The sequence below is a fragment of the Crinia signifera genome, chromosome 6 (genome assembly GCF_055691185.1).
Source record: "Crinia signifera chromosome 6, ASM5569118v1, whole genome shotgun sequence".
NCBI classification, from domain to species: Eukaryota; Metazoa; Chordata; class Amphibia; order Anura; family Myobatrachidae; genus Crinia; species Crinia signifera.
In genome coordinates this window covers 182,419,336-182,444,324 of record NC_139222.1, presented here as the reverse complement: position 1 = coordinate 182,444,324, position 24,989 = coordinate 182,419,336, and the positions used below count along the sequence as shown (strand labels likewise).

General features: G+C 43.8%; 1 protein-coding gene across 3 annotated transcripts in view; it reads left to right on the top strand.

The window, feature by feature from the left end:
* Positions 1-24,989, top strand: part of RAB40B (RAB40B, member RAS oncogene family) — a 105,069-nt gene that overhangs the window by 68,453 nt on the left and 11,627 nt on the right. For all 3 annotated transcript variants that reach the window (XM_083148355.1, XM_083148356.1, XM_083148354.1), the window contains exons 3-4: positions 15,415-15,475; positions 22,146-22,206. In XM_083148355.1, coding sequence (XP_083004481.1) covers positions 15,415-15,475; positions 22,146-22,206 — 122 coding nt within the window. The remainder of the gene's footprint in view (positions 1-15,414; positions 15,476-22,145; positions 22,207-24,989) is intronic.

The window sequence follows — 24,989 nt, the reverse complement described above, 5'->3', positions numbered from 1 at the left end:
TCCAGAATAGCCAGTCTAGTCCAGCATGCCAGTGTCTGGGCTGTTCCAGCTTTTACCTAATCCCTTTGTTTGCTACATGTAAAAGCAGTCAGTATTTCAGCTACTGGGCATGCTGGAATTACAGTATGCACATTGTGCAGTATTTAAGAAAATATCTAATGTATAAAAGTATATAAGTTTTTTTAATGTTAAATGTATACAGTAATCAGAAATGTTGTGGAAAAGCGATGAGTGTTCCTGGGCCGTGATCGGCTCACTTAACCTTGAAAGTGTCAGATTACTGGGAGTATCCATATAGGCGAATAGATACAGTATAGCAATCAATACAAGGAGTAACATATATAATATGGTAGATCATTAATACTTTGGGGGCATGATCAGTACAGGGTTGATGATATGCTCAACTGTACTTACCGTAAACGTTTTCAGGACCTCAGTCCCATCCTCAGACAATACAGCAATGGACTGGACTGAGGTCCTGAAAACCTTGCATTCTTTTTTTGGACTCTATTTATTGCCAGAGTTGTGCTCAGAGTGCCGGCATGTGTGTGTGTGTGTGTGTGTGTGTGTGTGTGTGTGTGTGTATGTATGTATGTATGTATGTGTGTGTGTATATATAAATTCCTATGTTTCAAGACCTTGCGGTCCCTTTATCAAGGTGCAGAGATGCACTGAGAAGTTGAAACGGCTGTTGCGCCGTGCATGTGTTTCACTTCATGTCCTAATAAAACTGCGTTGGACCTTTCAATTTGAGTGCCAGTTCTTTGATCCTTGCTGGACACAGGAGGGTGAGTGCTACTATATAAATATGTATATGTAAGCCTGCTTGAAGCAAAAGCTTCGAAAGCTAGTCTGCTACCTTCTGTGTTTGTGCATGTGTGAAAAAGAGATGTAGTTTCACTCTCTGCCAGCAGATGGCAGTGTTTCTGAGACTCCAGGGCACTAGATATATGGTTACTGCATAGGGGGTCGACAATGTCTAGGTCGAACACTAACTGTTGACACCTGAAAATGGTAAACATACATTGTAGACATTGCTAGGTCGACACAAGCATACGGTTGTCCACCTTTTTAGTCTCTGTTGACATGGACACTGTATAAATGTACTGCATCCCCTCGGGTGGCCTGCTTCGCTCGCCAGGCTTCAGGCACACTCTATGCCCACTTGGATAGTGAAGTATGAGCCAAGTTGGTCTACGCCCAAGGCAATGGGACAAAGTTGTGTTGACCTTTTGAGTGTTGTCCATGTCGACCTAAAGCTTGTGTCAACCATCTGTCAATGCTGACCTATGGTATGTAGATCATATCCAGGTGTTGATCTAGTCAATGTCGACCATTAGTGGACCGTATACCAGATATATATACTACTTTTTCTATCTGGAGGCAGCTTTAATAGACCAACTAGATAGTGCCCTACTGTACTTTGTACTCATTGCATTGCCTATTCTTTCTAGGATTCTTCTAAAGTCATGGCTTTATAAAAGGCTGAATACATTTTTTCTGTTGCAAAGTCATTGTAGGTAAAGAAATATGTATACAGTAGTTCAGTTGCTGAAGGGTATATACAAGTCAGGACTGTGATTTTTAACATGCTTAAAATAAGAAAACCCTATAAAGGAAATGTTTAGACATGATACCTACTTTGATAGCCCTGGAAATGTTTTACGGCTGTATTCTCAATAGATTAATATTTGAATCTGACCTGTTTAACAAATATCACAGTTCTTTCATAACACAAACAAAGAAAAGTGAGCTTTTAGTCATCTGATCTTTGGTGCGTATGCCTTTGCAGCATGTCTTAAGCATTTGCGTTTCAACACTGTGGCATTTGTTCTCTGAAATCCTAGCAGTGAAGTATTCTGGTCATGTCCGGCTTTTAGATTCTGTTTGTTGAATAACTAACACAGCCCTTGGGAAACAAAATGTGACACTGACACAAACTTGGAGTGAATATTAAATATCCAGCCTTTATATTCCTGGCTTCAATAGAACACTGCCAAAATGTAATAAATTATCCAGGGAAATAAGCTGCATTCAACTGAAAATGTATCTATATAAAATCAGTAACACTGTGAGAACAAAAGGGATCTTGCACGGAGAACATTTCTTTTTCCTACATATTTGTAAGTGCAGTTATCATAAATGGTGCCATCTGGTGGTTTCTGGAAATTAAGCGACTCCCAGGTGTAAAGCTGTGTACACACGGGGGCGATAGGGGCTGATATCGCTGTAAATATGGTCGCTGGCGACCATATTGCCAGTGATGGGAGTGTGCACCGGCGATAAATCGCCGGGTGCGCGCTCCTGTTTTCTGCCCCATTCTAATCGCTGGTTGCAGGAGCTTGCTCCTGCGACCAGCTGATTACCTCTACGGCACCGCCGGCTGAGGTTCCTTTTCATCAGCGACCATCTCTGGTCGCTGATGAAAAGGGGACACTGAGCAATATATAGCTCAGCCATATATTGCTAGCAATATATGGCTGAGCAATATATCTCCCCCGTGTGTACGGGGCTTAGGAGTCACCATTTGTACTTCTGAGAATTATCTTCAGGAATATGTGGGTGCTAATATAATAACAGCATATTAATGGTTATCTTTTCCCGTTAACAAAGAAGTAAAGTAAGCAATTAAAAATATTTTAGCTGTTTTTGTATTTTTATTCTTTTTTTTGGTACAAGTGCTTCTTTATATGCTATTAAATGGTTGTGCAGTTTGCTGGTTTTAAGAAAAGAGTATTCTACTCTACATAAAGGTTACTATCTGATTACTTCACATACATGTGCATGTTAAAGATACCATAGTATTGTGCATGTAAAAGTTACCAAGAAGTCTGTGTTAATAAAAAGATTTTCAAGCTCCATTACAGCCTTGTAGTTCGGCTGGTTCTGTAATTCCATTAGCCACTTTAAAATGTTGTGTGTGACAAAGCTGGAGGAGCAGTAAAATGCTTCTGGATTGTGAATGGTCCTCTCACTCACCCCTTCCATGTCTCATGTCTTTTAGTCATGGCTGTAATGGGGCATACACACGGGGCGATCACAGGGCTATTTTTAAGCAATCTGACTAGATTGCTTCGAAATTAAGATCTGTGAGGTCATGGTGCGGGGGGCGGGCAGCTGACGTTAGTGGATGTCAGCTGCCTGCCCTCTTCCCATACAGGGAGCACGCAGATATAAGACACCAGAGTGTCTGTATAAATCATTCCTCCTCGCACGCAAGCAGTGAGTGGATGTTTATGCGATACATCCATTTGCATGCGTGTGGGGACATACCTCAGAGTAACCTTAGAGTAACCTTAGCTGTGCTTGGGCCTTCCACATCATTCGATGGTCAGCGACCATTGAATGATGTGGATATTCCCCCACAGCCTGTTAATGGATGTTCGCAACCTTGCGAATCAACCAGAATAAGGTCCCTTGTGCGGAGAAACGTCTTTAGATAAGTGATTGTAGATGTGACACCTTGTTTGGTTCTGTAGCAGTGGACGGGGCCCTGCAGTGGCTGCCACTGAATCTTAGATGCAGCCACTTAAGTGTCCAGTCATCGCTCTTAATAAGAAGCAAATGCACACTCGTCTGAATGACCGCTTTACAGAGGAAAGGTTGGTGAAGGTGGATGCTTGGTTCAATGCATTTGGCTGTCTTTGCACCACCAATTTTTGAAGGATACTGATATCCAGGTTAATCTTCTTCTCTTTAAACATACTTTCTGTTTATGGTCATGAAAAGTTTCAATTTATAAACATGCTCCTAAATAAAACAATGGATTCAGAATTGCAGGAATATTGCAACTATCCCACACGTGGCTTTTGGTTAGATATATGTGCAAATTGGATGAATAGCCAGTGTGATGATGTCACATGAGGAGCATATTTCGAATGCTCTGTTCCTGCCGGATCATGGGCCTTATTTTGGTTCATTCTTTCTGACAAAATCCTTCTTAGATGGGCAAAACCATGTGCACTGCGGGTGGGGTAGATGTTACTTGTGCAGAGAGAATTAGATTTGGGTGGGGTTTTACTTCAAAGTGAGATCTATATTGCAGTGTAAAAATAAAGCAGTCAGTATTTTCCCTGCACAGAAACAAAATTACTCACCCAAATCTAATTCTCTCTGCACATGTTACATCTGCCCCCCCCTGCAGTGCACATGGTTTTGTCCATCTAAGAAGGATTTTGTCAGAAAGAATGAACCAAAATAAGGCCCCATGTGATAGTATGTACACAGGCTAAGATACATCATTTACAATTATCTATATTTTGTAACCTATATCTGTAGCCACAATGTGTTGGTGCAACATTTTATGTTCTGATTGGCTGTACTAAAGGCAGATAATACAGATAGTAGCCTTTGTTAGAGAATGAATACTTAGGAGAATGGTAAAACTACCACCATATCCTCTCACTCAAACAGACCAAATTTATAATGTGAAAACAATGTATGAATTTGAAACAATGCATGAAATTGTGATACAGACCCAGGATCTCACCTGGAATAGTCATTGCTCAGCCAAGCAGCATTGTTTGCTCCTTGATTCTGACCATGTGGCTTTCAGGTATGGGTACTTATGTATTATCTGGGCTCCCATGTTAAATGCACCCCATTTTTTCATACCCCTACTATCCAACTATGCATGGAGTTGATTTTATATAGTGTGGCGAGCGCAGCGAGCCAACCGTGCCCGAAGCGTGGGGCGAGGGGACGCGGTCTCATAAGAAAAACGTGAGCCCAGATATTACAAAAGTACCCAGGTATGTAACCTTTTGGGAACAGGTTATATTTATGGAATTATTTAACAAAAGCAGGTACAGTAAAGGTGGCCATACACACGCAGATTTATCTTCAGATCTGTCTGGTTGGAACAAAAACATGGCTATGGATGAGAGCAAATGACAGTTGACCATTTGCTTGGAAATGCTGGAAAACTGACAAACTGTCACTCATCCATAACCATGTTTTTGTTCCAACCAGCCAGATCTGAAGATAAATCTTACTAGTGTATGGGCACCTTAATGCTTTTTGAAGCTTCTATTTCCAGTAAAAACATGTATTTATTGACCTGCTGGATGTTACTGTGCTTGCAAGCAACTGCTGCCGCTCTACTGACTCTGTATGGAAAATCTTGCTGGAGGTAGGCAATGAGAACAAAGCTAGTGTGATTTTATAGAAGCTCTGTCAGCCAAAATATTATTCACAGGATTCTGCAAAGCCAGTGAAGTGCATTTTCTGGAAGTCATAAGTTTAACCAAGTCAGGGGTTAAAAGCATCCAGATTTCTGTGGATATTGAATGGGAAGTAATGCATCCAATGGAGTCCCAGTAGTCAGAAAGGTTCACTGCCTCGCTCTGCTTCATTAAAGTTCATCCCTAAAGGATAAAGAAGAGATCTCACGCAGCAGACTTCTCATGGTTAGTCAAAGGGCTAGAAAATTCAATTTGCACATGCAGCACATAAATGTGGTGTTTGTGCATAAGTGCTAAGGGGGAAATTTACTAAGATGGAAGTTCAATTTCACATGGGATGCTGTTATGGGAAACCAATCAGAATCCAATTCTTATTTATTTAGCACCTTCCAGAAGATAATAGACAGGATCTGATTGGTTTCCCATAGCAACATCCCATGTGAAATGGAACCCCCATCGATTTCAGCCATTATTGCAGGTGATATGGTTGCTCTGAGCAACCTTACACATGCGTACATGCTGGGAAGGAAATGGGCAGGCAGCTGACGTCCGGTGATGTCAGCTGCCTGCCCCCCCCACACCCGCGCCACGGCCTCGTTAGCATGAGAATGCCAAGCGTTCTCTAGTGAACGTCCATGCTAATGGACTGCCTAACCCCCCGCCTGCTGTGTTTGGTGCATGCACCCAGTGAACAGTCTGTTCACTGTGGGTGCACGCACCCTGCGTATGCACATGTGCAGAAATGCGCACATCACAAACATCAGACCCCTTGCGAACGCAGGCAATCTGTGAACGGACCTGAAAAAGGTCCTATGTAAGATGGTTCGCTGTATTTTATTTGGTATATAAAGTAAGTGGAGTTTACACACAAGCCTGGCAGTTTGTTCTTAAATAACCTTTGTATAGGTCTCCATGGAGTCACCCATCTTCTGGGTCTATAAATATACATGTAAGAATGTGTTTTTTTATTTATTTTATTTACAGTGTCTTATATAGAGCAGCAGATTCCATTGCGCTTTACAATTGTAGACAGTGATAGAACAAACTGGGTAACAACAGACAGACATGGAGGTAGGTGGGCCGAGCTTCAAGCTTACAATCTATAGCAGTGGTTACCAAACTGTGTGCCGTGGCACTCTGGGTTGCTGCGGAGCCCTTGCAGGGGTGCCCTGGATTGGTGGGTCCAGGTCCAATTCAAAGTATTTACGGTCAATGTAAAAGGAAAAATCAGTGCTTGTGGCTTCCAATCATAAACTGTGTAGACAAACTGAAGCGAGTCCTGTCACTCACCACATAACTGACACTAAGGATGTCATATAAAAAAATATTTATTTAATTTTTTTTCTAAAGTACTCCAATAAAAAACTTTTGGCCTAGGGGTGCCACGAAAAATATTCTGATACTCTAGGGTGCTGTGATTTCCAAAAGTTTGAAAACCACTGATCTATTGGGTAACATGAGGGAAACACAAGGACAGGCACCAGTAATGAGTTTGAAGAAACTCAGGAGCCCGAGGTGTGCTCCCTACCACCAGTGCTGTGCCTAAACACGTGCAAAGGGGGCCGTGCGATCCAAGTGGGCTTTCTCCCGAAGGAGAAGGGCCCCGTTTTTCCCCTAACCCCTCTCAACCATAAGGCCTAAGAGGGGAAAATAGGGAACGGTGGGTCCTCTTTGCCGAAGCTTAGAGAGACCCTCATTCCTCAACCCCCGGAAGGGTTAGGACGGTAAGTCCTCCGCACCCGAAGGTTTGGAGAGACCCGCAATAGTCTTCCCTCCCCCTTGCTGCTCTGGGTCGTCCTCGAGGGGACCGAAGCTCTCCCCAAAAGGCGAGAGCTTCGGCACATTGGGGAAATGGAAGGCCCGTAAGGGTCGACCACACTACCCAAAAAAACGTGACAAACTACAAAAAACAAAGAACGTGAAAAGTGACAAACGTGAGAGGGAAAATAAATAAATAAAGAGACCCCAGCCAGAAGGGGGGGTGAAAAAAATTGTCCTACCCCATCCAAAAGGACGAGGTAAGGCCGTGATGCCTAACCTAGAGGGGGAAGTGCGCAGTGCAAGTGCTTACTTGTGCAAGGTGATTTTGGGGATCACCCGTGCAGGTTCAGCACCCCCGAGTTTCCCGGGGGGCACAGTGCAGCCTCAGACTCCAGGCAGCCGGCCAGTCAGCGTCCGACCAAGTGTTTCTCCGCTCCACCAGCAGGCCCTTTCCTGTAACCCCCGGACCAGTGAGCAATCTACTCGGTCCCAGCTTTTCCCTTCTTCCTGGGAGTGGATACTAGACTGGGCTTTTCGAGTGACTCTCCCACAGCGGTAAAGACCCCTGAACAAGAGCCCCATCTCAAAGCCCGATGCTTCTCCCCTCCCTACCAGTGGAAAGAATGGTATTTCCTCCCCCAGCAGGGCATCAATACTCAGCCATTCCTAGCACCCGCCCAGAACATGAGGTGATTACTAATCCTCATCTCAGTAGCAAGGTGATACGGTCCAGCTTTTCTCTATTCTCTGCCAGGGGGCGGTCCAGACCCAACTGATAAGAACAGATACTACACTTGATCTTAGCCAAAAGGGACAGGCACCAGTAATAGCATAGCAGTCCCACCAAGTTGCAAGTCCAGAAGGAAAGCTATACAATACATAAGTGCCTCAGAGGGTTATGAGTGTACTTTCAAACTCCTGGCGGCCAGTTGAAGTACACTGTTTCAATGTTGATATGACTATGTTGTATATGCATTTTCTTGTTCTTAGTCAAACGTCTCCATACGCAGCGAGCTTTTTGTCTTTGTGCTCAAATTGGAAAATTTTAATAAAAATCATTTAAAAAAATAAATAAAAACTACATTGTTTCATTGATTACTGGAGCGCACTGTCTGAGTCTTCTACACACACGAGCAACTAACTGAAATAATGCCTATAGTGTGTAATGAAAGTAAATCTTCTTTTCGTTGACTGTCTTTTAACCATGTACTTGGATGTGCATGGAGCTGTGAAAAGATGATAGGTCCTCATAGTATTGGGCATATCTAAAACCAAAACAAACAAATAAAACCCTTGAAAGGAATCCACAATTTGAAGGTCTATTGTAGCCCATGCTACAGCTCACATGGTGCTTCAGCCCTAGCTGGAATGCCCATGTTCAGCTATATTGTCACTCCTATTAATCACTAAGCTTCTAATTAAGCAATTTGTTTAGGAACGATCCCCTCATTAACAGCTGTTTTAACACACACCAGATAACTATGAAATTGCTTGTTGGAACCTGCAGTTTAAACCTGCTATGTGTCCATAGAGATGCCAAGGTAACTACAGTGCATCTGGAAAGTATTCATAGTGCATACATTTTTCCTCATTTTATTATGTTATAGCCTTATTCCAAAATGGAATAAATTATTTTTTTTCCCTCAAAATTCTACAAACAATACCCCATAATGACAGTGAAAAAGGTTTTTGGGAAGATTTTTTTAAAATTTTCCAAATAAAAAATTAAGAAATCACATGTACATGTAATCACAGCCTTTGTTTAATACTTTGTTGATGTACCTTTGGCAGCAATTATAGCCTCAATCCTTTTTGAGTATGATGCCACAAGCTTAACACACATCTTTTGCCAGTTTCGCCCATTCCTCTTTGCAGCACCTCTAAAGCTGCATTAGGTTGGATGGGAAGTGTTGGTTCACAGCCATTTTCAGAGCTCTCCAGAGATGTTTATTCGTATTCAAGTCTGGGCTCTGGCTTGGCCACTCAAGGACATTCACAGAGTTAACCAGAGTTGTCTGGCCACTCTACCATACAGGCCTGATTGGAGAATTGCTGCAGAGATGGTTGTTCTTCTGGAAGGATTTCCTCTCTCCACAGAGGAATGCTGTAGCTCTGACAGAGTGACCATTGGAGTCATGGTCATCCCTGACTAGGGCCCTTCTCCCCCGATCTCTCAGTTTAACCAGCTCTAGTGCTGTGTACACACGGGGGAGATATATTGCTCAGCCATATATGGCTGAGCAATATATGGCTGAGCAATATATTGCTCAGTTTCTCCTGTTAATCAGCGACCAGAAATGGTCGCTGATGAAAAAGAAACTGCCGGGGGGAGCCCGGCAGTGGTAATCAGCTGGTCGCAGGAGCATGTTCCTGCGACCAAAGATCACCACAGGGGCAAAAACGGGAGCGCGCACCCGGCGATATTTCGCCGGTGCACACTCCCATTGCGGGCAATATGGTCGCTGAGCGACCATATTTCCCGCGATTTTGGACAAAATCGCCCCGTGTGTACGCACCTTAGGAAGAGTCCTGATGGTTCTGAACTTTTTCCATTTACGGATTATGGAGGACCTTCAAAGCAGCAAATATTTTTGTGTACCCTTCCCCAGATTTGTACGTCGAGACAATCCTATCTTGGCCTCTACAGACATTTGCTTTGACTTTAGGCTTGGTTTGTGCTCTGACCTGCACTGTCAATTGTGTGACCTTTATATGTGGGATTGTGGACACCGCAGAAACCCACGCAAATGGGTTTCTGTGGTGGGGGCCTGAGGATCGCTGAAAACAAGTCATCCTCACCGTCTAACCCCCTTGCCGGCCGTTCGCCCTATTCTATGTATCGGGAAAATCCTCGCCATCAGAGGACGATGAGGATTCCCCCCAACGAGCCCACTGCATAAAGTGGCGACACTCGCCATTTTGACAGCTTCATCTCGCTGAAACAAAAACAGCATGGTGGAAAAAGCGAGTACAGGGGTGTCAGTTGAATACTGATCCATGAGCTATCGGCACTGCTCACCATAGTGCATTGAATATACCCCTTAAACCAGGGGTAGCCAACTCCAGACCTCGAGAGCTACCAACAGTTCAAGTTTTCCATACCACCTAGCTGGTGGACCTGTTCATTCATTACTCACTATCACATTTTTAAAGATCCACATCCCACATGTGAAGTTAATTACTTGATTCTGTGATGATATCTGGAAATAATTAACTCCTGAGGACTGGAGTTGGCTACCTCTGCATTAGACTGTACTATCAGTGAGAAGAGAGGGTGTGAAGAGGTGCACTGAAGGAAAGTGAGACGCATATATGTAAATGGGGCTGAGAACTGTGAGGGCAAATATGGGGAATAAAAATGAAGGGACAACAAATTGGGGGTAAGTGTAGATAGAAAAAAAGGACAGGCCTCTAGGATCCACATGGTGCATAGTTGTGTTTTGCACATGTTTTACAAAAGTTGGCAAATGTGACCCTCCCCAGGCAAAATGAACATGAGATTGCAAAAAAATAAATAATATTCAGTTAAACATTGTCGCTATTCCCTGACTTTTTAATAAGGGGGAATATGTAAATACGGTACTCTTTACCTAGAACGGCGCCCGTCGCGGGCATCGCGGGTACATTTATGCCTGCCCGCGACGCGACCGACGCGATGCCCGCGATTTTCCCATTGAAAACCATGTTAAACCTGAAAAATCGCGTCGGTCGCGTCGCGGCCGGCCATAAATGTACCCGCGATGCCCGCGACGCGATGCTCCCGATTTCCCATAGGAAGCAATGTTAAAAGCCGCGATGGACCCGATTTTAGTGTTAAATGCCTCAATCCACCCGATTTGGCCATAGAAATCAATGTTAAATGGGCCACAGAGCCCATTAACCCTTAAATGTCCCCCAAAATTTTTTACGCCACCACACCATCCACGCCAACCCGAAGCGTGGCGAGCGCAGCGAGCCCGCGAGGGGCGGCGGTACGCGTCCTACGACCTTTTCATGCCCTACTATCCACGTCGGCGTGGAGTTGAGAATAGAATAGTGTGGCGAGCGCAGCGAGCCACCGAGCCCGAAGCGTGGCGAGCGCAGCGAGCCCCGCGAGGGGACGCGGATACCTTCACAGGTAAGCGCGTCCCCTCGCGGGCTTCACAGGTGTCCGTGGCCACGCGGACACCTGTGAAGCCCGCGAGGGGACGCGTATAACTGTGAAGGTATCCGCGTCCCCTCGCGGGGCTCGCTGCGCTCGCCACGCTTCGGGCTCGGTGGCTCGCTGCGCTCGCCACACTATTCTATTCTCAACTCCACGCCGACGTGGATAGTAGGGCATGAAAAGGTCGTAGGACGCGTACCGCCGCCCCTCGCGGGCTCGCTGCGCTCGCCACGCTTCGGGTTGGCGTGGATCGTGGGGTGGCGTACAAAAATTGGGGGGACATTTAAGGGTTAATTGGGGCTATTTGGGCTCTGTAGCCCATTTAACATTGATTCCTATGGGAAAATCGCGGGCATTGAGGCATTTAACGCTAAAATCGCGGTCAATCAGGCTTTTTAACATTGTTCTCTATGGGAAAATCGCGGTAATCGCGGGTACCCGATTTTGATGTACCCGCGATTTACCCGCGATGCCCGCGATTACCGCGATTTTACCCGCGATGCCCGCGATTTCAATCGTGGGCGCCGTTCTAGGTAAAGAGTACCGTAAATACAATCTTTGGTCCATAAAGAATCTGTCTGGCATTGAAGAGCCTTTGTTTTTGGACCAAGTTTTTTTACTGTATAAAAAAAGCATATTCTTTTTTATACTACATATTTAAATACATTGTAGATATTGGTTAAAAACGTATTTTCCATTTTTTAAATGATAATCAAAGTTGCTAATGTACCTGCCATGTGCTTAAAGCACAAATAACATTTAAAAAGACTCATGTAATATTACTAATTATATAGACCGTATTGTGCAACAATATCTAAATCAATCTAAAAGTGTGAAAGTTGATAGGGAGACTCTATCTTTCATTATTACCCCTTTCACACCAGCCTAAATTCCCGGGTTGAGTCCGGGAACATCCCGGTACTACCTCTGGTGTGAAAGGTACCCGAAACAAATTACCGGGCTAATTTGCCGGCAATCCAACCCTGCTAGGTAGCAGGGTTGTTCCCGGGTTCAACCTGGGGACCTGGCTGGTGTGAATGGGTTACCCGGGTTGTCGGGTCCTCTGTGTCCTGTCCAGCCGGGAATTAACGCAGGCGGCGGGCGCAAATGACGAGACAGCCGGTGGATGATGATAACGCAGCTCTCCGGCGGCAGTGAGGGCACCGGAGAGCTGCGTCATCTTCATCCGCCGCCTGTCCCGTCATTTGTGCCGCCGTGTGTGGATCCCTGGCCTGTGCGGAGGACCAGCAACTGGGGTGAGTATTCATCCTGCTGACTGCACGACGCCATCCTGCCGACGGCCCGCCTCCTCCCCACCTCCTGCCGGCCTCCTTCCCGCCCCCTTCACACACCAGAAAATGCAGGCACATTTCTGGTGTGAATGGGTCCAAACCCGGGAATGTCCCTGCTTGTCCCGGGAACTGAATTCCCGGGTTTGTCCCTGCATTTCTGGTGTGAAAGGGGTTTAAGTTGTTATAGGTGGTGGGGGCTCTCCCTTTTGTCCCAATTTAGTAGTGAGGTTCATCTCTTTGATCCAGGTGGTAGCGAGAGTCTCCCCTTTGCCCCAGGTGGTAGCGAGGCTCTCCCCTTTGACCAAGTTGTTAGTGAAGCTCTCTCCCTTGTCCCAGGTGGTGGTGATGCTCTCCTCTTTGTCCGAGGTGGTAGCAATGCTCTCTCCTTTGACCCAGGTGCTAGCGAGGCTCTACTTTTTATCCCATTGTTCAGGTCTCTAGTCATTAAGCTTCATTTTGCCGTGTAAAATAAAATTTGGAAGAATGTGTTTTTTTTTTTTTTCCCCAGAAGTTTAGACCTACATATTTATTTAATTGTTTGTTTGTGAAATAATTTGTCTACTGTTCTATTAATCCTGTTCCCTCTCTCTAAATTTCACCTCAACAACAACATAATGACCTGCATTACTGTGAGAACAGAACTGCATAAAATAAAGCTCAGTGCTGGAAATTGCTTCAGTACCTTTCTGAAGAGTTTAAAATTAGCTGCACAAAAGAAGCAGTGTACAGAGTGTTCCTTAGCAATACAAAGATGACACGCACACACCTACGCTACTCCCACGTGCCAAAGCAAGGGGTGGAAAACATTTCTGCATACAAAAAGATTGCACGAGTGCAGGGAGTCGGGACAAAGCACAGTTGCATGCTGGAAAATAAATCTATGTATGTGTATGTATTGTGTGTGTATGAATGTGTGTGTGTATGTATGTGTGTGTATGTATGTATGTATGTATGTGTGTATGTGTATATATATATATATATATATATATATATATATTCATATTTTACTGTACAGTGTACTGTATTCCAGTTACACTAAATGATTTGCATACAATAATGCTTTTTATTCAAGTAATGACCTGTTTTTGTCTCCTTGTTATCATTTGTTCCCTAATGGCATTCTACTTTTGGTTAACATGGTGGTATAGTGCCAGACAAGGTCTTATCAGTGTGGGGTTTCTATGTTCTTCCCTTGTGTGGGTTGTTTTCAGAGAATATTCTGGTTTTCTCCCACAGTCCTAAACATATTGGCGGTTTATTTGGTTTATGACCAAATACAAATAAGAAAATCTAGTGTGTGTGTGTGTGTGTGTCTATGTTATAGGTAATCTAGATTGTTCGCTGATGTGTGTGACTAAATATTCTTCTAAAACAATGCGTCAAACCCCCTACGCATGGGCTAACCCTGTGCTGAGCGATGCAGTTTAGCACACATAGATGACACACATGCTATGCGCCAGCGATGTGTGCTGAGCGATTTGTGCTAACTAGCCTTCAATTGGGGAGGGGGGTTGCCCGCACCTCAATGACGCTGGGGGGCATCCACGTGAAGTGTTTGGTTATTTATTTCTAAGCAATCTAGTAAGTAAATACGTTTTATTTATATGGCGCATTTTTTTTCCATAAGATTCAAGACACTTTACAGACATTGAAACAATGCACATAATACATACGTTTTAGGTAGAACAGCAATGGACAGGCCACACAGACATATCAGAAATTCTTACAAGCACAATAAGTAATCAGCATAATGCAGGATTGGTGCAGGCATTTTGCATAGTAACATCCAGAAGTTATGTATTCCACCCTCCTAGGTACCACGTGAGGCAGCCATCTTGGGTGCACTGCATAGGATGACCCTGGGTGGAATAAGTCAGCCCCAGAAGAAACTACACGAAATGGGTGATTTTTAATGTAGTCTAGGGCCCCAACAAGACAGTCGGGCCCATGGGATTTTTATTTCATCGACAAGTGTAACAGATGAGGCAGCCATGTTGGGCATACTACGATGGTTGCACAGTGGGCGGTAAGCCATGCAAGGGCCAGGGCCGCCAATAGGGTGCCGTGGGTACAGCGGGCCCTGGCCTCTAGAAAGGCCCTGGCAGCTCATTTTGCCTCCTCTCCTTTTGTCCTGCTCATCCAGAGGAGGATAATCCAGTGGGGACAAGGGCCATGACTAGGCCAGCGCTGGGTAGGGGGGGCCACCAGAGCCACAGCAGTCTGGTCCGCACCAGTGGTACCCTAACCGGAGACTGCTTTAAGGGATGTCGGTCATTCGGTCATCTGGGGACCAGGTCGCTGTGGTAGAACACAACCTGCGGAGGCCTTAGCTAGGATGGACTACCGTTGCCCGGGGATCAATCCACTGTCTTCTCTCCTCCGTGGTAATCCTCCTATCCGCCAGGTTGCGGGGGCCGCAGCTAGGCTGGACTATCGCCACGCTGCCGGGGGTGGGGGGGTTTAATCCTCCCTCCCACCACCAGCTATACTGCAGGGGGGGCTCATCGCAGCTCGCCAGTTTCTCCAGACGTGATCCAGGGTGGCCAGGGATGGGAGCTCCACGGTATGGAATGGGAGCTCCACTTACTAGTTTAGTCAGATCGATTAGAAAGAGGGCTGAAATTGCCCAATGTATAGGGGGCTTAATGTGTTAGTGCTGTATAAATATATGTTAAGAAATTCTGTCAATAGTGTTTATGCAAAAGAGCATGAGGGGACAGACTGATCATTTCTCCTTGTATTTTTTCTTCCTGGATCATCTTCCTCCGAACATACACACTGTAACTTTTTGCTTTCTATATTCTTTCTTCCTGCTTTACTTTTTGTTTATTTTTTTGTTTTCCTGTTTATAGAAATTAGATGTAATGAAGTAAAATGTCTGGTTTGTGCACATGAAGCATTGTGATATATACATTTACCATGTTTGCTGTCCAGTAAATATGAATTACTATTAGAGCATTGTGTTTAATGAGTTATAACCAAACCTCTATTGATTCATTCTAAGTGGTCTGTTTTTGTGTTTGTATTTTTACAGGGATTGACTATAAGACCACAACCATATTGCTGGATGGCCGGCGGATAAAATTACAGCTCTGGTGAGTGTGTGGAGTGTTCTAGGTCTTTTGTGTAATTATTCTATCGTTTTTTTCTTTTATGTAACCCTCATTTAATGGTGCCATGTATTTTGCAAACTAGACCAGTGGTCCCAAACTGAGATGACCAAGGCACACAAACAGTTCAGGTTTTTTGGCTACCCCTGCTTATTCATAGATGGTATAATCAAACTGACTAAGTGAGGTATAAATTTGGTCACCTGTGCCTAAACGTAGATAGCCATACAACCTGGAATGCTGTTGTGCCTTGAGGACAGCAGTTGAGGACCACTGAATTAGACCGATGTATAGCCATTCCCCCCGACATTGAAATAAAAGGTTTTCTAATATACACATTCCCACAATTGCTCCAAACTTGTTTATGTGCACATTCTCGCACAGCGTTACAGTTCTGGTTAGACCAGTATCAAAACTGATGAGGTAGTGGGCTGTTCAATAGGCTGTTCAATCTTTTAAGGTTATTGGACACCTAATAACAAACTATAGGCCTAATACAAACTGGATCACAAAACACATTTTTTCTCTAATAGACAAAACCATGTTGCACGGCCGGTGGTGCAAATGTAACGTGTAGAGCAGTGTTTTTCAACCACTGTGCAGTGGCACATTAGTGTACCTTGAGCTGTTCTCAAGTGTGTCCCCAGATCTAGAGATGCTAAGACCAGTTTACAGCCACCACCAGTTCAACTGTTCTTTACTGGTCTCTTCTTTTCATGTAAAGGGCCTATTTTATTTTATTTTTTGTTACCTGTGGGGACCAGTGTGATTTTTTTTTTTTTTTTATATATGGGGCCAAGTTTTGTTTTTCCCTGTGGGGGCCAATGTGTTTTGTCCTGTGGGATCTCATGGTGTGCCTTGGCAATTTCAAAATCTTATTTAGTGTGCCGCAAGGTAAAAAGGTTGAAAATCACTGGTGTAGAGTGCGATTTGGGTGAGTTATTTTGTTTCTGTGCAGTGTAAATACGAAGTGCTTCATTTTCACACTCTACTTTATATTTCAGTTTGAACACCCCACACACACATCTAAAGGTGTCCACACACTAGGGCGATTCAAATGTGATTTGGTCACATTTCATGCAATTGCAGCAATAAATCACATGAAAAGCATCCAATCACATGTGATTGACATCATGTCTGATGCATTGCGCTGTTCATGCACATTGCATTGGAGCCTGCAAGTTGCACTGGCTGCAGCAGAGATCTGTCTGATCGCAGCCAAGCCAGGCAGGTGCTATATTGTATGCAATAGAACCACATACAATATATTGCAGGCGATTCTGCCCCCTGGGATGGTCCCAGGCGGCTCAAGGTGGGGGTTGCGTAGGAGTCACTGTAGCTATTGCCCTGGAAACTGTTGGTCAGGTCAAAGATACAAGCATAGGCGTGCGCAGCCCATTTTATTAGGGGGTGCACCATTGGAAGGGCATGTCTATCACCGCCTACTGGGCATGTCTATCACCGCCTACTGGGCATCAATACAAACAAAACAGTTTGGACAGGCGCGCATCAAAAATTTACATCATAATGCCCATTACACATTATGCCACAATCCTTAATGCCCATTACACATTATGCCACACTCCGTAATGCCCATTACACATTAGGTCACAATCCATAATGCCAATGAAACTTTATGCTACACTCCCTAATGCCTATTACAAATTATACCAAACACCGTAATGCCCATTACATCATATGCCACACACACATGTCTTAATGCCTATTACATATTATCCCACATACTGTGAGTGCCGGACTGGGACAGTGGACGGGCAGAGAGGGGGGCGGGGGAGCGGCGGCTTCCTAATATCTGTGGTGGGTTTTGCTGGGGCAGGACAAACCTGCCCTAGTAGGTTTGTCCTGCCCCAGCAAAACCCACCACTCAAGGGGTTAATTGCTAATTTTTCTCCAATGAATAATAACCTAACCTAGCTTGCTTTCTCCTATGAGGAACACTGTGACTGCAGGCAGCCAGGTCACGACTCACGCTGGCTCCTGCTCAGCGTGGATATCATTCACTTCACTGCCTCCCTCTGCCAGGGCGCGTGCTGCAGTTCTGGGCTTGCTCTTTGACTCAGGCTGGCAGCAGCGAGGACGGGAGCGCGGGCAGGACTCGAGGACGCGTGTGCGCTGTGACGTCATCACGTCACGCTAGCGTGTGATGTTTATAGGCGGGGCTAACTTGAATGGAGCCCACGGTCCAGCCTGTGCTTCCAACTTAGTCACCCCCACCGTGTTATGTGTGTACTGCGGGCTTGAGATCGGCGGCGGCAGGCAGCAGGCAAGTAAGGCTGTCCTGACCACCGCGGGGTAACGGTGCTGCTGTACATTTTGCGTGCAATCGCGTGGGGGGTGCTGGCGGGCATTAGGCGGTGCCTGTGCACCCCCGGCACCCCCCGTGCGCACGCCTATGGATACAAGTTAAGTTCTAAAACCAGAGAATAATAATGCATAGTGATAATTGTATCCAGTATACAAAAGTAACATGATCTTAGTTGCCAGATATTCTTTGAACCCTCTGCGGGTTGCAAATTAATAAGAGACCTTCGTTCACGATTACCTATACAGTAACCTAATACTACATGAGAGAAATTCCAAATGTAAATTCTGGCAATTATATTGCAGTCAACTACAGTGTTAAGGTTATTGGTTGTAACCAATAGCTTAAGCTTGAAGAGAAAAATAAAGCTGCATTGAATTAAAACCAGTGTCTTTCAGTGCAAAATGCTTTCTGCGGTCTATAATTATGCTGGTAAGCGTATAATTACCGTGCCTTCAGTAGTTTCTGAATCTAGTGCTCTTCATGCATAAAATTCCTCATAAAGTGCTGGTATAAATTACTGCTCTGGAAGAAAGTGAAATCAGTGCTGACTGTAAGTGTTTTAGTAACCTCAATCTAAAAGACCTAAACAGTCAGTGTAATATAATTGTCAAGTCACTGGGGATTCTATTCCCTCACATGCTTCTACAAACTCATGGGAACCAACGAAACACAATATATAAATGTATAATTATTACATAACATACAGTACATGTCAGATGGTCCAAATAGAACGCATATACAGTTGTTTGGTTCACACTTTAGTTTTTTAGGCTTCCCACTTCACATTTACGATCATTCCTCAGAAAACCTCATAATTTAGGGGCAGGGCCGGCGCCACCACTAGGCAACCTTAGGCATTTGCCTAGGGTGCCGGCCGCTGGAGGGCGGCAGTTTGGAGCTTGTCTGCACCGCATCACCCGCCAAACTCCCCCATGGAAAGTCACAGCGCCGCCGGACATCCCCCCACTCCTCTCGTCCCTGGGCAGAGTTGCGGCAGGCAGCGCCGCATTGCACAGGAAGAAACCCCCCCCCCGTAACGTCACAGCGCTGGACTCCTCCTCTCCTCTCCCTTCCTTGGGGAGAGTCGCGGCGGCGCACAGCAAGCCCCCGCAAAGGTAACGGTGCCATGCGCCGCATCGCTGTACCCGGCAGCTTGGCCCCCCTGGAGCGGGTAAGTGTTTGAGCACTGGGGCGCCCACCCCCCTCCCCGCCTGGGGCGCTCCGGTGCCTAGCACCGGCCCTGTTTAGGGGCTAGTGAACCGTTGGATGCATTTTGCATAAAATGTGCCTAGTGCATACAGCTCTGCACCACAGTAATCAAAATCTGTCTCTAGTGTCAAATACAAGTAAACCCAGATGCACATACACAGCAGTCATGCTAATAGTTTATAATGTTCTTCATCATCATCATCGTCATTATCTTCATCAATACACAATCTTTATACAAATAGAAGCAGCTATATATACAGTAGTAGTGACTTGTATCACTGGACCACTAGATCCCGAACAGGTCATGTTTTCAGGTCCCTTCAAAGAGTGCAAGTGAAATACAAGTAATTGGCTTTTAAAATGGGTCAGTGAATAATGACTACACTTTTTCACCTGAACGGTTTGTGGTCATGAGGGTTGTAATACATTAGTGCAGTGGTTCCCAAACTGTGCGCCGTGGCTCCCTGGGGTGCCTCGGGACACATGCAGGGGTGCCCTGGGTTGGTGGTCCAGGACCAAGTAAAATTATTAATGGTTTATTATTTGCCAGCCACCAGCACTGGTTTTGCTTATAATCATAAAATGTGTACAAACAGAAGCAAATCCTGCCCTTTACCACATAACTGACCCTAAGAATCGCATATAAACCCAATCTTATTAAAACATTTTTGGCTTAGTGGTGCCGTGAAAAAATTATTATACTCTAGGGTGCCGTGATTCAAAAAAGATTGGGAACCCCTGCATTAGTGTAATGGGAACCACTGGATTACTATTTTGTAGGAAAGGAATTGGTATAAAGTCACACATTAGTGATGCCTTGCACAGATCAATTGTATCAGACTTGTTTCTTTGTTTTTTTACCCTTTAGTGTGAAAACTTTTTTTTTTTCAAATTTTTCTATCTTTTTCTTCTCTGTACTACTGTTTTTTTTTTCTTCAGTTAGACATCTTTGTTCAGTTATGTAGCAGCGTTTTTCAACCACTGTGCTGTGGCTAGTGTGCCTTGAACTATTCTTAAGTGTGCCACCAAAAACCAAGATGTCCACACCAGCTTACAGCCACCACCAGTCTAACTTTTATTCACTAGTCTCTTGTTTTCATGTGAGGGCCAATATATCCTATTCTAGTCTGATGGTGTGCCTTGGCAGTTTAAAAATCTAGTTTTGTGGACCGTGAGTTGAAAATGGTTGAAAAAACATAGTAAATTTAGTGTATAGAATTAGTGTTTTGGCATGGCTAAATTAAGTCTGCAGTGTACTATTGGCCACGGTTTTAGGATAGGTGTATGTGTACACATCTAGAAGTGATTTAATTAGAGGTGGTTGATTTCAGTGCCTCTACAAATATAATGATAATAATATTAATAAGTTTGCAGTGACCCACCAATAACTGGAATCTCAACTTCCAGTGTAGTCATTCCACGAATTACAGTATGGTTAACCTTAGTCTTTTTTTAAACCATGACCAAATGGAGTAATTTATACAGTATACATGTCCTCTGCACACATTGATTTAGCAGAAGTATCAGTTTACACACAAGGCTGTACTACAGAGAGAACAAATGTAATCCCCTTTTTCTGGAGCTGTAGAGTTTTGTGGTCATAGCTACTGGCAGACCATCCCGCTCTCTCCATAAAAGGGTCTGCATGGGGTGTGGATTTGTGCCAACAGTAGTTGGGAAATCATATTCCTAATTACTGTATGTTTAAAACATGTGGCAGAGAATTTTTGTCTCTAAGAAGTAATTGTAGAAAACGACAAATCCCTATGCACGATAAGTAATTATCGTTGGTAATCTAAAGTAATTAGAATTGTACATTTCATTGTGATTAGATCATTAAAAATTAACTGCTTTCACTGATCTTTCTTAATTTAGTCTGCTATTCATGACGATTATCATTAAAATCAATGTAAAAGGTTTGCACATTTTACTTTCTAATAAAGTCTATAAATTGCATTGAGATTCCCGATGCTGCTGTTTAGTTGGTCAGGTGATTCACATCCTTCCTCGCCTTATATTACCACCTAATTAGTTAGTGGCAGAGCACTTGAATAAATACACCCAATTTGGTAATGGCGCAGCCATGTGGTCAACGCAGTCTATTCAAAGGCTCTTCTGAGTGTTGTGGGTACGCTCCATATCATTAACTATGTGTGCTCCCATGTATAGCTTATGACTCCTGCCCGTCATTGTAACATGCCGGTCAATTTTTGCTGATATGGCTTGGTTTTGTCCAGAAGCTTGTGGACAGTTTCCAAGAATGGTGCTTGCAGTAATTGCTGAACATGGTGACCAAGTGTGGACATCAATAAAATCTGATTGCTCTTTTTACTGTCTCTGTCCTATAACTTTGATCTACATATAGTGTATACAGTACTTGTGTAATAACTGGGCGCCCGATTTGGAGATCGGGTCGGAAAAATCGCATCGCATGCAACCTAATCGCATGCGATGCGATGCGATCGACGCGATTTTCAATAGGATTCAATGTTTAAATGGTCCTGTTCATTTCCCCACTATTCAAGTGGGCATAGAGTTGATTTTATATAGCATGGCGAGCGCAGCAAGCCACCGAGCCCGAAGCGTGGCGAGCGCAGCGGGACGCGGAATTCCTTTCTAAGTAATCTGCTTCCCCTCGCAGGGCTCGCCACGCTTCGTGCTCAGTGGCTCGCTGCGCTCGCCATGCTATATAAAATCAACTCTATGCCCACTTGGATAGTGGGGAAATGAACAGGACCATTTTAACATTGAATCCTTTGGAAAATCGCGTTGATCGCATCGAATGCGATTTGGTCGCGATGCGATTTTGCCGAAAATCGCATCGCATCTGATTGTATGCCTTAAGTTAAGGCATACAATCAAATAATCGGGCGCCCAGATATTACAAAAGTACCGTGTATACTTGCTCACAGCATCCCATTTCACTAATGTATGACAAAGATTGTAGAGAATTTGTAGGCCCAACTGTAAAAAATAAAAAAAATGGGACATGTGACAAAAGTTTGTATAGCCTACAGCCACTGAAATAATTATTGTTCTTTCTGTATACTTTTAAGGTTACATGTGAACATTTTCTAAAGATAGTTATGCGTTTATTTTCATTTTGTTCTCTTCTCATAGGGATACATCAGGACAAGGAAGATTTTGCACTATTTTTCGTTCATATTCCAGGGGAGCTCAGGTGAGTCAGTGGCAGAAACCAGTTTATGTGATAGTGGGGGAGATCATTTTGTCTTTTTTTTTTATTTTTTGGTCAACGTTCACTAAATTGTCAGGCAAAGGTTGTATGTGCTAAGATGTCGTATTTGCCACAATTGCGGCATTTTCATTTTGTAGTGCTTGGAAAAATTGGGGTACTCCGTCATATTTTGTCCTGAAGTGAGACGTTGCAGGATGAGATATAAGGAGCGGAGAACATGGGTTTTTGGGGATGTTCTGGCATAGCATCTTTCTGCAGAAGGAATTTTTTTTTTCCTGGATACAGGTCACAGTTTAGCCAATGCATTGCATTGGATGGCTTTTATATAATCTTTGACAGTTACTCCTGATGGTGCGAACATACATTTACAATTTCACCATACTCACTTACTATACATGTGCAGTCACAACCCAGCAATGGGTTGGCACAACCTTGAATATTCAAGGCAGGCAAATCTGCACCTGGTATCCGCATCTTACTTTTGGAACAGAACCTGGAATATGCTTACACCCTTTTATTTTAACTTTATTAATTGCTGCAATTTGGCATAATTGGTCTGATACATTTCTTTCTGCATCAAGCTTAGTACAGCGTTTTTTTAAAAAGTATTTGAAGACAGGTTTTAGAGGTTCTTTTTTTTTTTTTTCAAAGACAAAAATTTATTTAAAAAATGGCAACATTTGTATTTGTTTAATTTAGCAGAGATTTAATTAAGGTCAAATAAAAACATAAGATGTCTGGTACAATGTTCTGGTGTGTGTGGATTTTTATAATGCAGCGGTTTTCAAACTGTGGGTCCTAAAGTAGGTTGCGACTATCTCAGCATTGGGTCACCATTGATGATTCTCTGATCTCTCAGTCAGTGATCCAAGGTGCCTGAAAAATTATTTGAAATGTCTTACTTCAGACTCCTCGCATCACTAGCTTGGGGATCTGTGGAGTCATCAGGAAGGCTTCCTGCCATCCTCTGCCTCCCTGCCATCACAGCACGTATAATCTTTGACATTCGAATGAATATATAAAAAAACACCAGCAGAGCAGGGACTCCGAAAGGAGCTGGTTTGTTGGCCATTCTGTAGTAACTTGATGTTGTCCTGTAACACTTTTTATTGTCTTAAAGGTTCCCAGAGCAAAATAGTTTGAGAACCCCTGTTATAATGTATCAAAAAACAGCAAAAAAAAAGAAAGTTTTGGTTCTATGCACTGTCATAAGCACATGCATATACTGTATGTTTTATAAAATGTAGAAAATAGAGGTGTAAATGGTTACACAGAGAACATGGATGGGGAAGGGGGAAATATGAAAGGATGATGAAGGGAAGAAGATGAGCAGATGGGGAGAATATGAGGGGATGTGGAAGGGAAGACTGAGAGGATGGTGAAGAATATGAGGGGAAGGGGAGACAATGGGGCAGATGTATTAAGCCTGGCGAAGAGATTAACTGGAGATAAAGTGGAAGGAGATAACGCACCAGCCAATCAACTCCCAACTGTCATATTTCAAACACAGCTGATTGGCTGGTACGTTATCTCCTTCTACTTTATCTCCAGTTTATCTCTTCGCCAGGCTTAATACATCTGCCCCAATGAGAGGATAGGGAGAATATGAGAAGATGAGGAAGGGGAGAATATGAGAGGATGGGATGGGGAGACAATGAGAGGATAGGGAGAATATGAGAGGAAAGCAAGAATGATGGGAAGGGGAAACAATGAGAGGATAGGGAGAATATGAGAAAATGAGAGGAAGGGGAGAAAATGAAAGGAAGGGGAGAATATGAGAGGAAAGCGAGAATATTAGGGGAAGGGGAGAATATGAGAGGATTGGGAAGGGGAGACTATGAAAGGATGAGGATACGGAGGAGATGAGAGTAAGAGGAGAATATGAGAGGATGAGGAAGGGGAGAATATGAAGGATTATTAGAATATGAGAGGATGGGGGGAATATGAGAAAATGGGGAAGCGGAGAACATGAGAGGATGGGCAATGGAAGAATATGAAAGGATGAGTATACGGAAAAAAATGAGAGTACGAGGAGAATATGAGAGGACGAATAAGGGGGGAATATGAAAGGATTAGAATATGAGAGGATAAGGAAGGGGAGAATATGAGATGATAGCGAGTAATTGAGAGGAAGGGGAAGGGGATAATATGAGGGGAGGGGGAGAATATGAAAGGATTGGAAAGGGAGATCAGGTTTTATCTCTTCTCTTTTAGAAGGTGCTAAATAAATAAGTACAATATAATCTGGTTGCTATGGGCAATATCCCATCTTCAAAAGAACTCCCATCTTCCCAATTTACTCCAAGGTGTCCATATTTTCTAAAATTACAATACTTCTGCACAAGCGACTAGTATTTGCCATACGTGTCAGATTGTGGGGATACGGTATGCAACTATAAAGTTGGTCTATCGCACGTCATGGATCTTGTTTTCTCAGGAGTGAACATTTTATTTAGGTTATTATGTGGAATACTTTTTAAATTCACATGCAGAACTCAAAATGTTTAAATGATTTGTTAGACAATTTTAAAGATCACTGTACTCTAGGGCATATACACTTATAGGCAGACTGTTCCATCCTTTTTGAAGTTCATAAGTGCAGCATATGTAGTGTACAGAGACCAGCACCATTAAACAATGACAAGTTTTAGCAATAATAGTTTTAAGGCTGTCTGGTGGTAATATGTCGCTAAGGCCCCCAAAATTGACAAATCAGGGGTGGTTAGCAATGACCTTGGCTGATGCAGAATACATGCAGACAACCA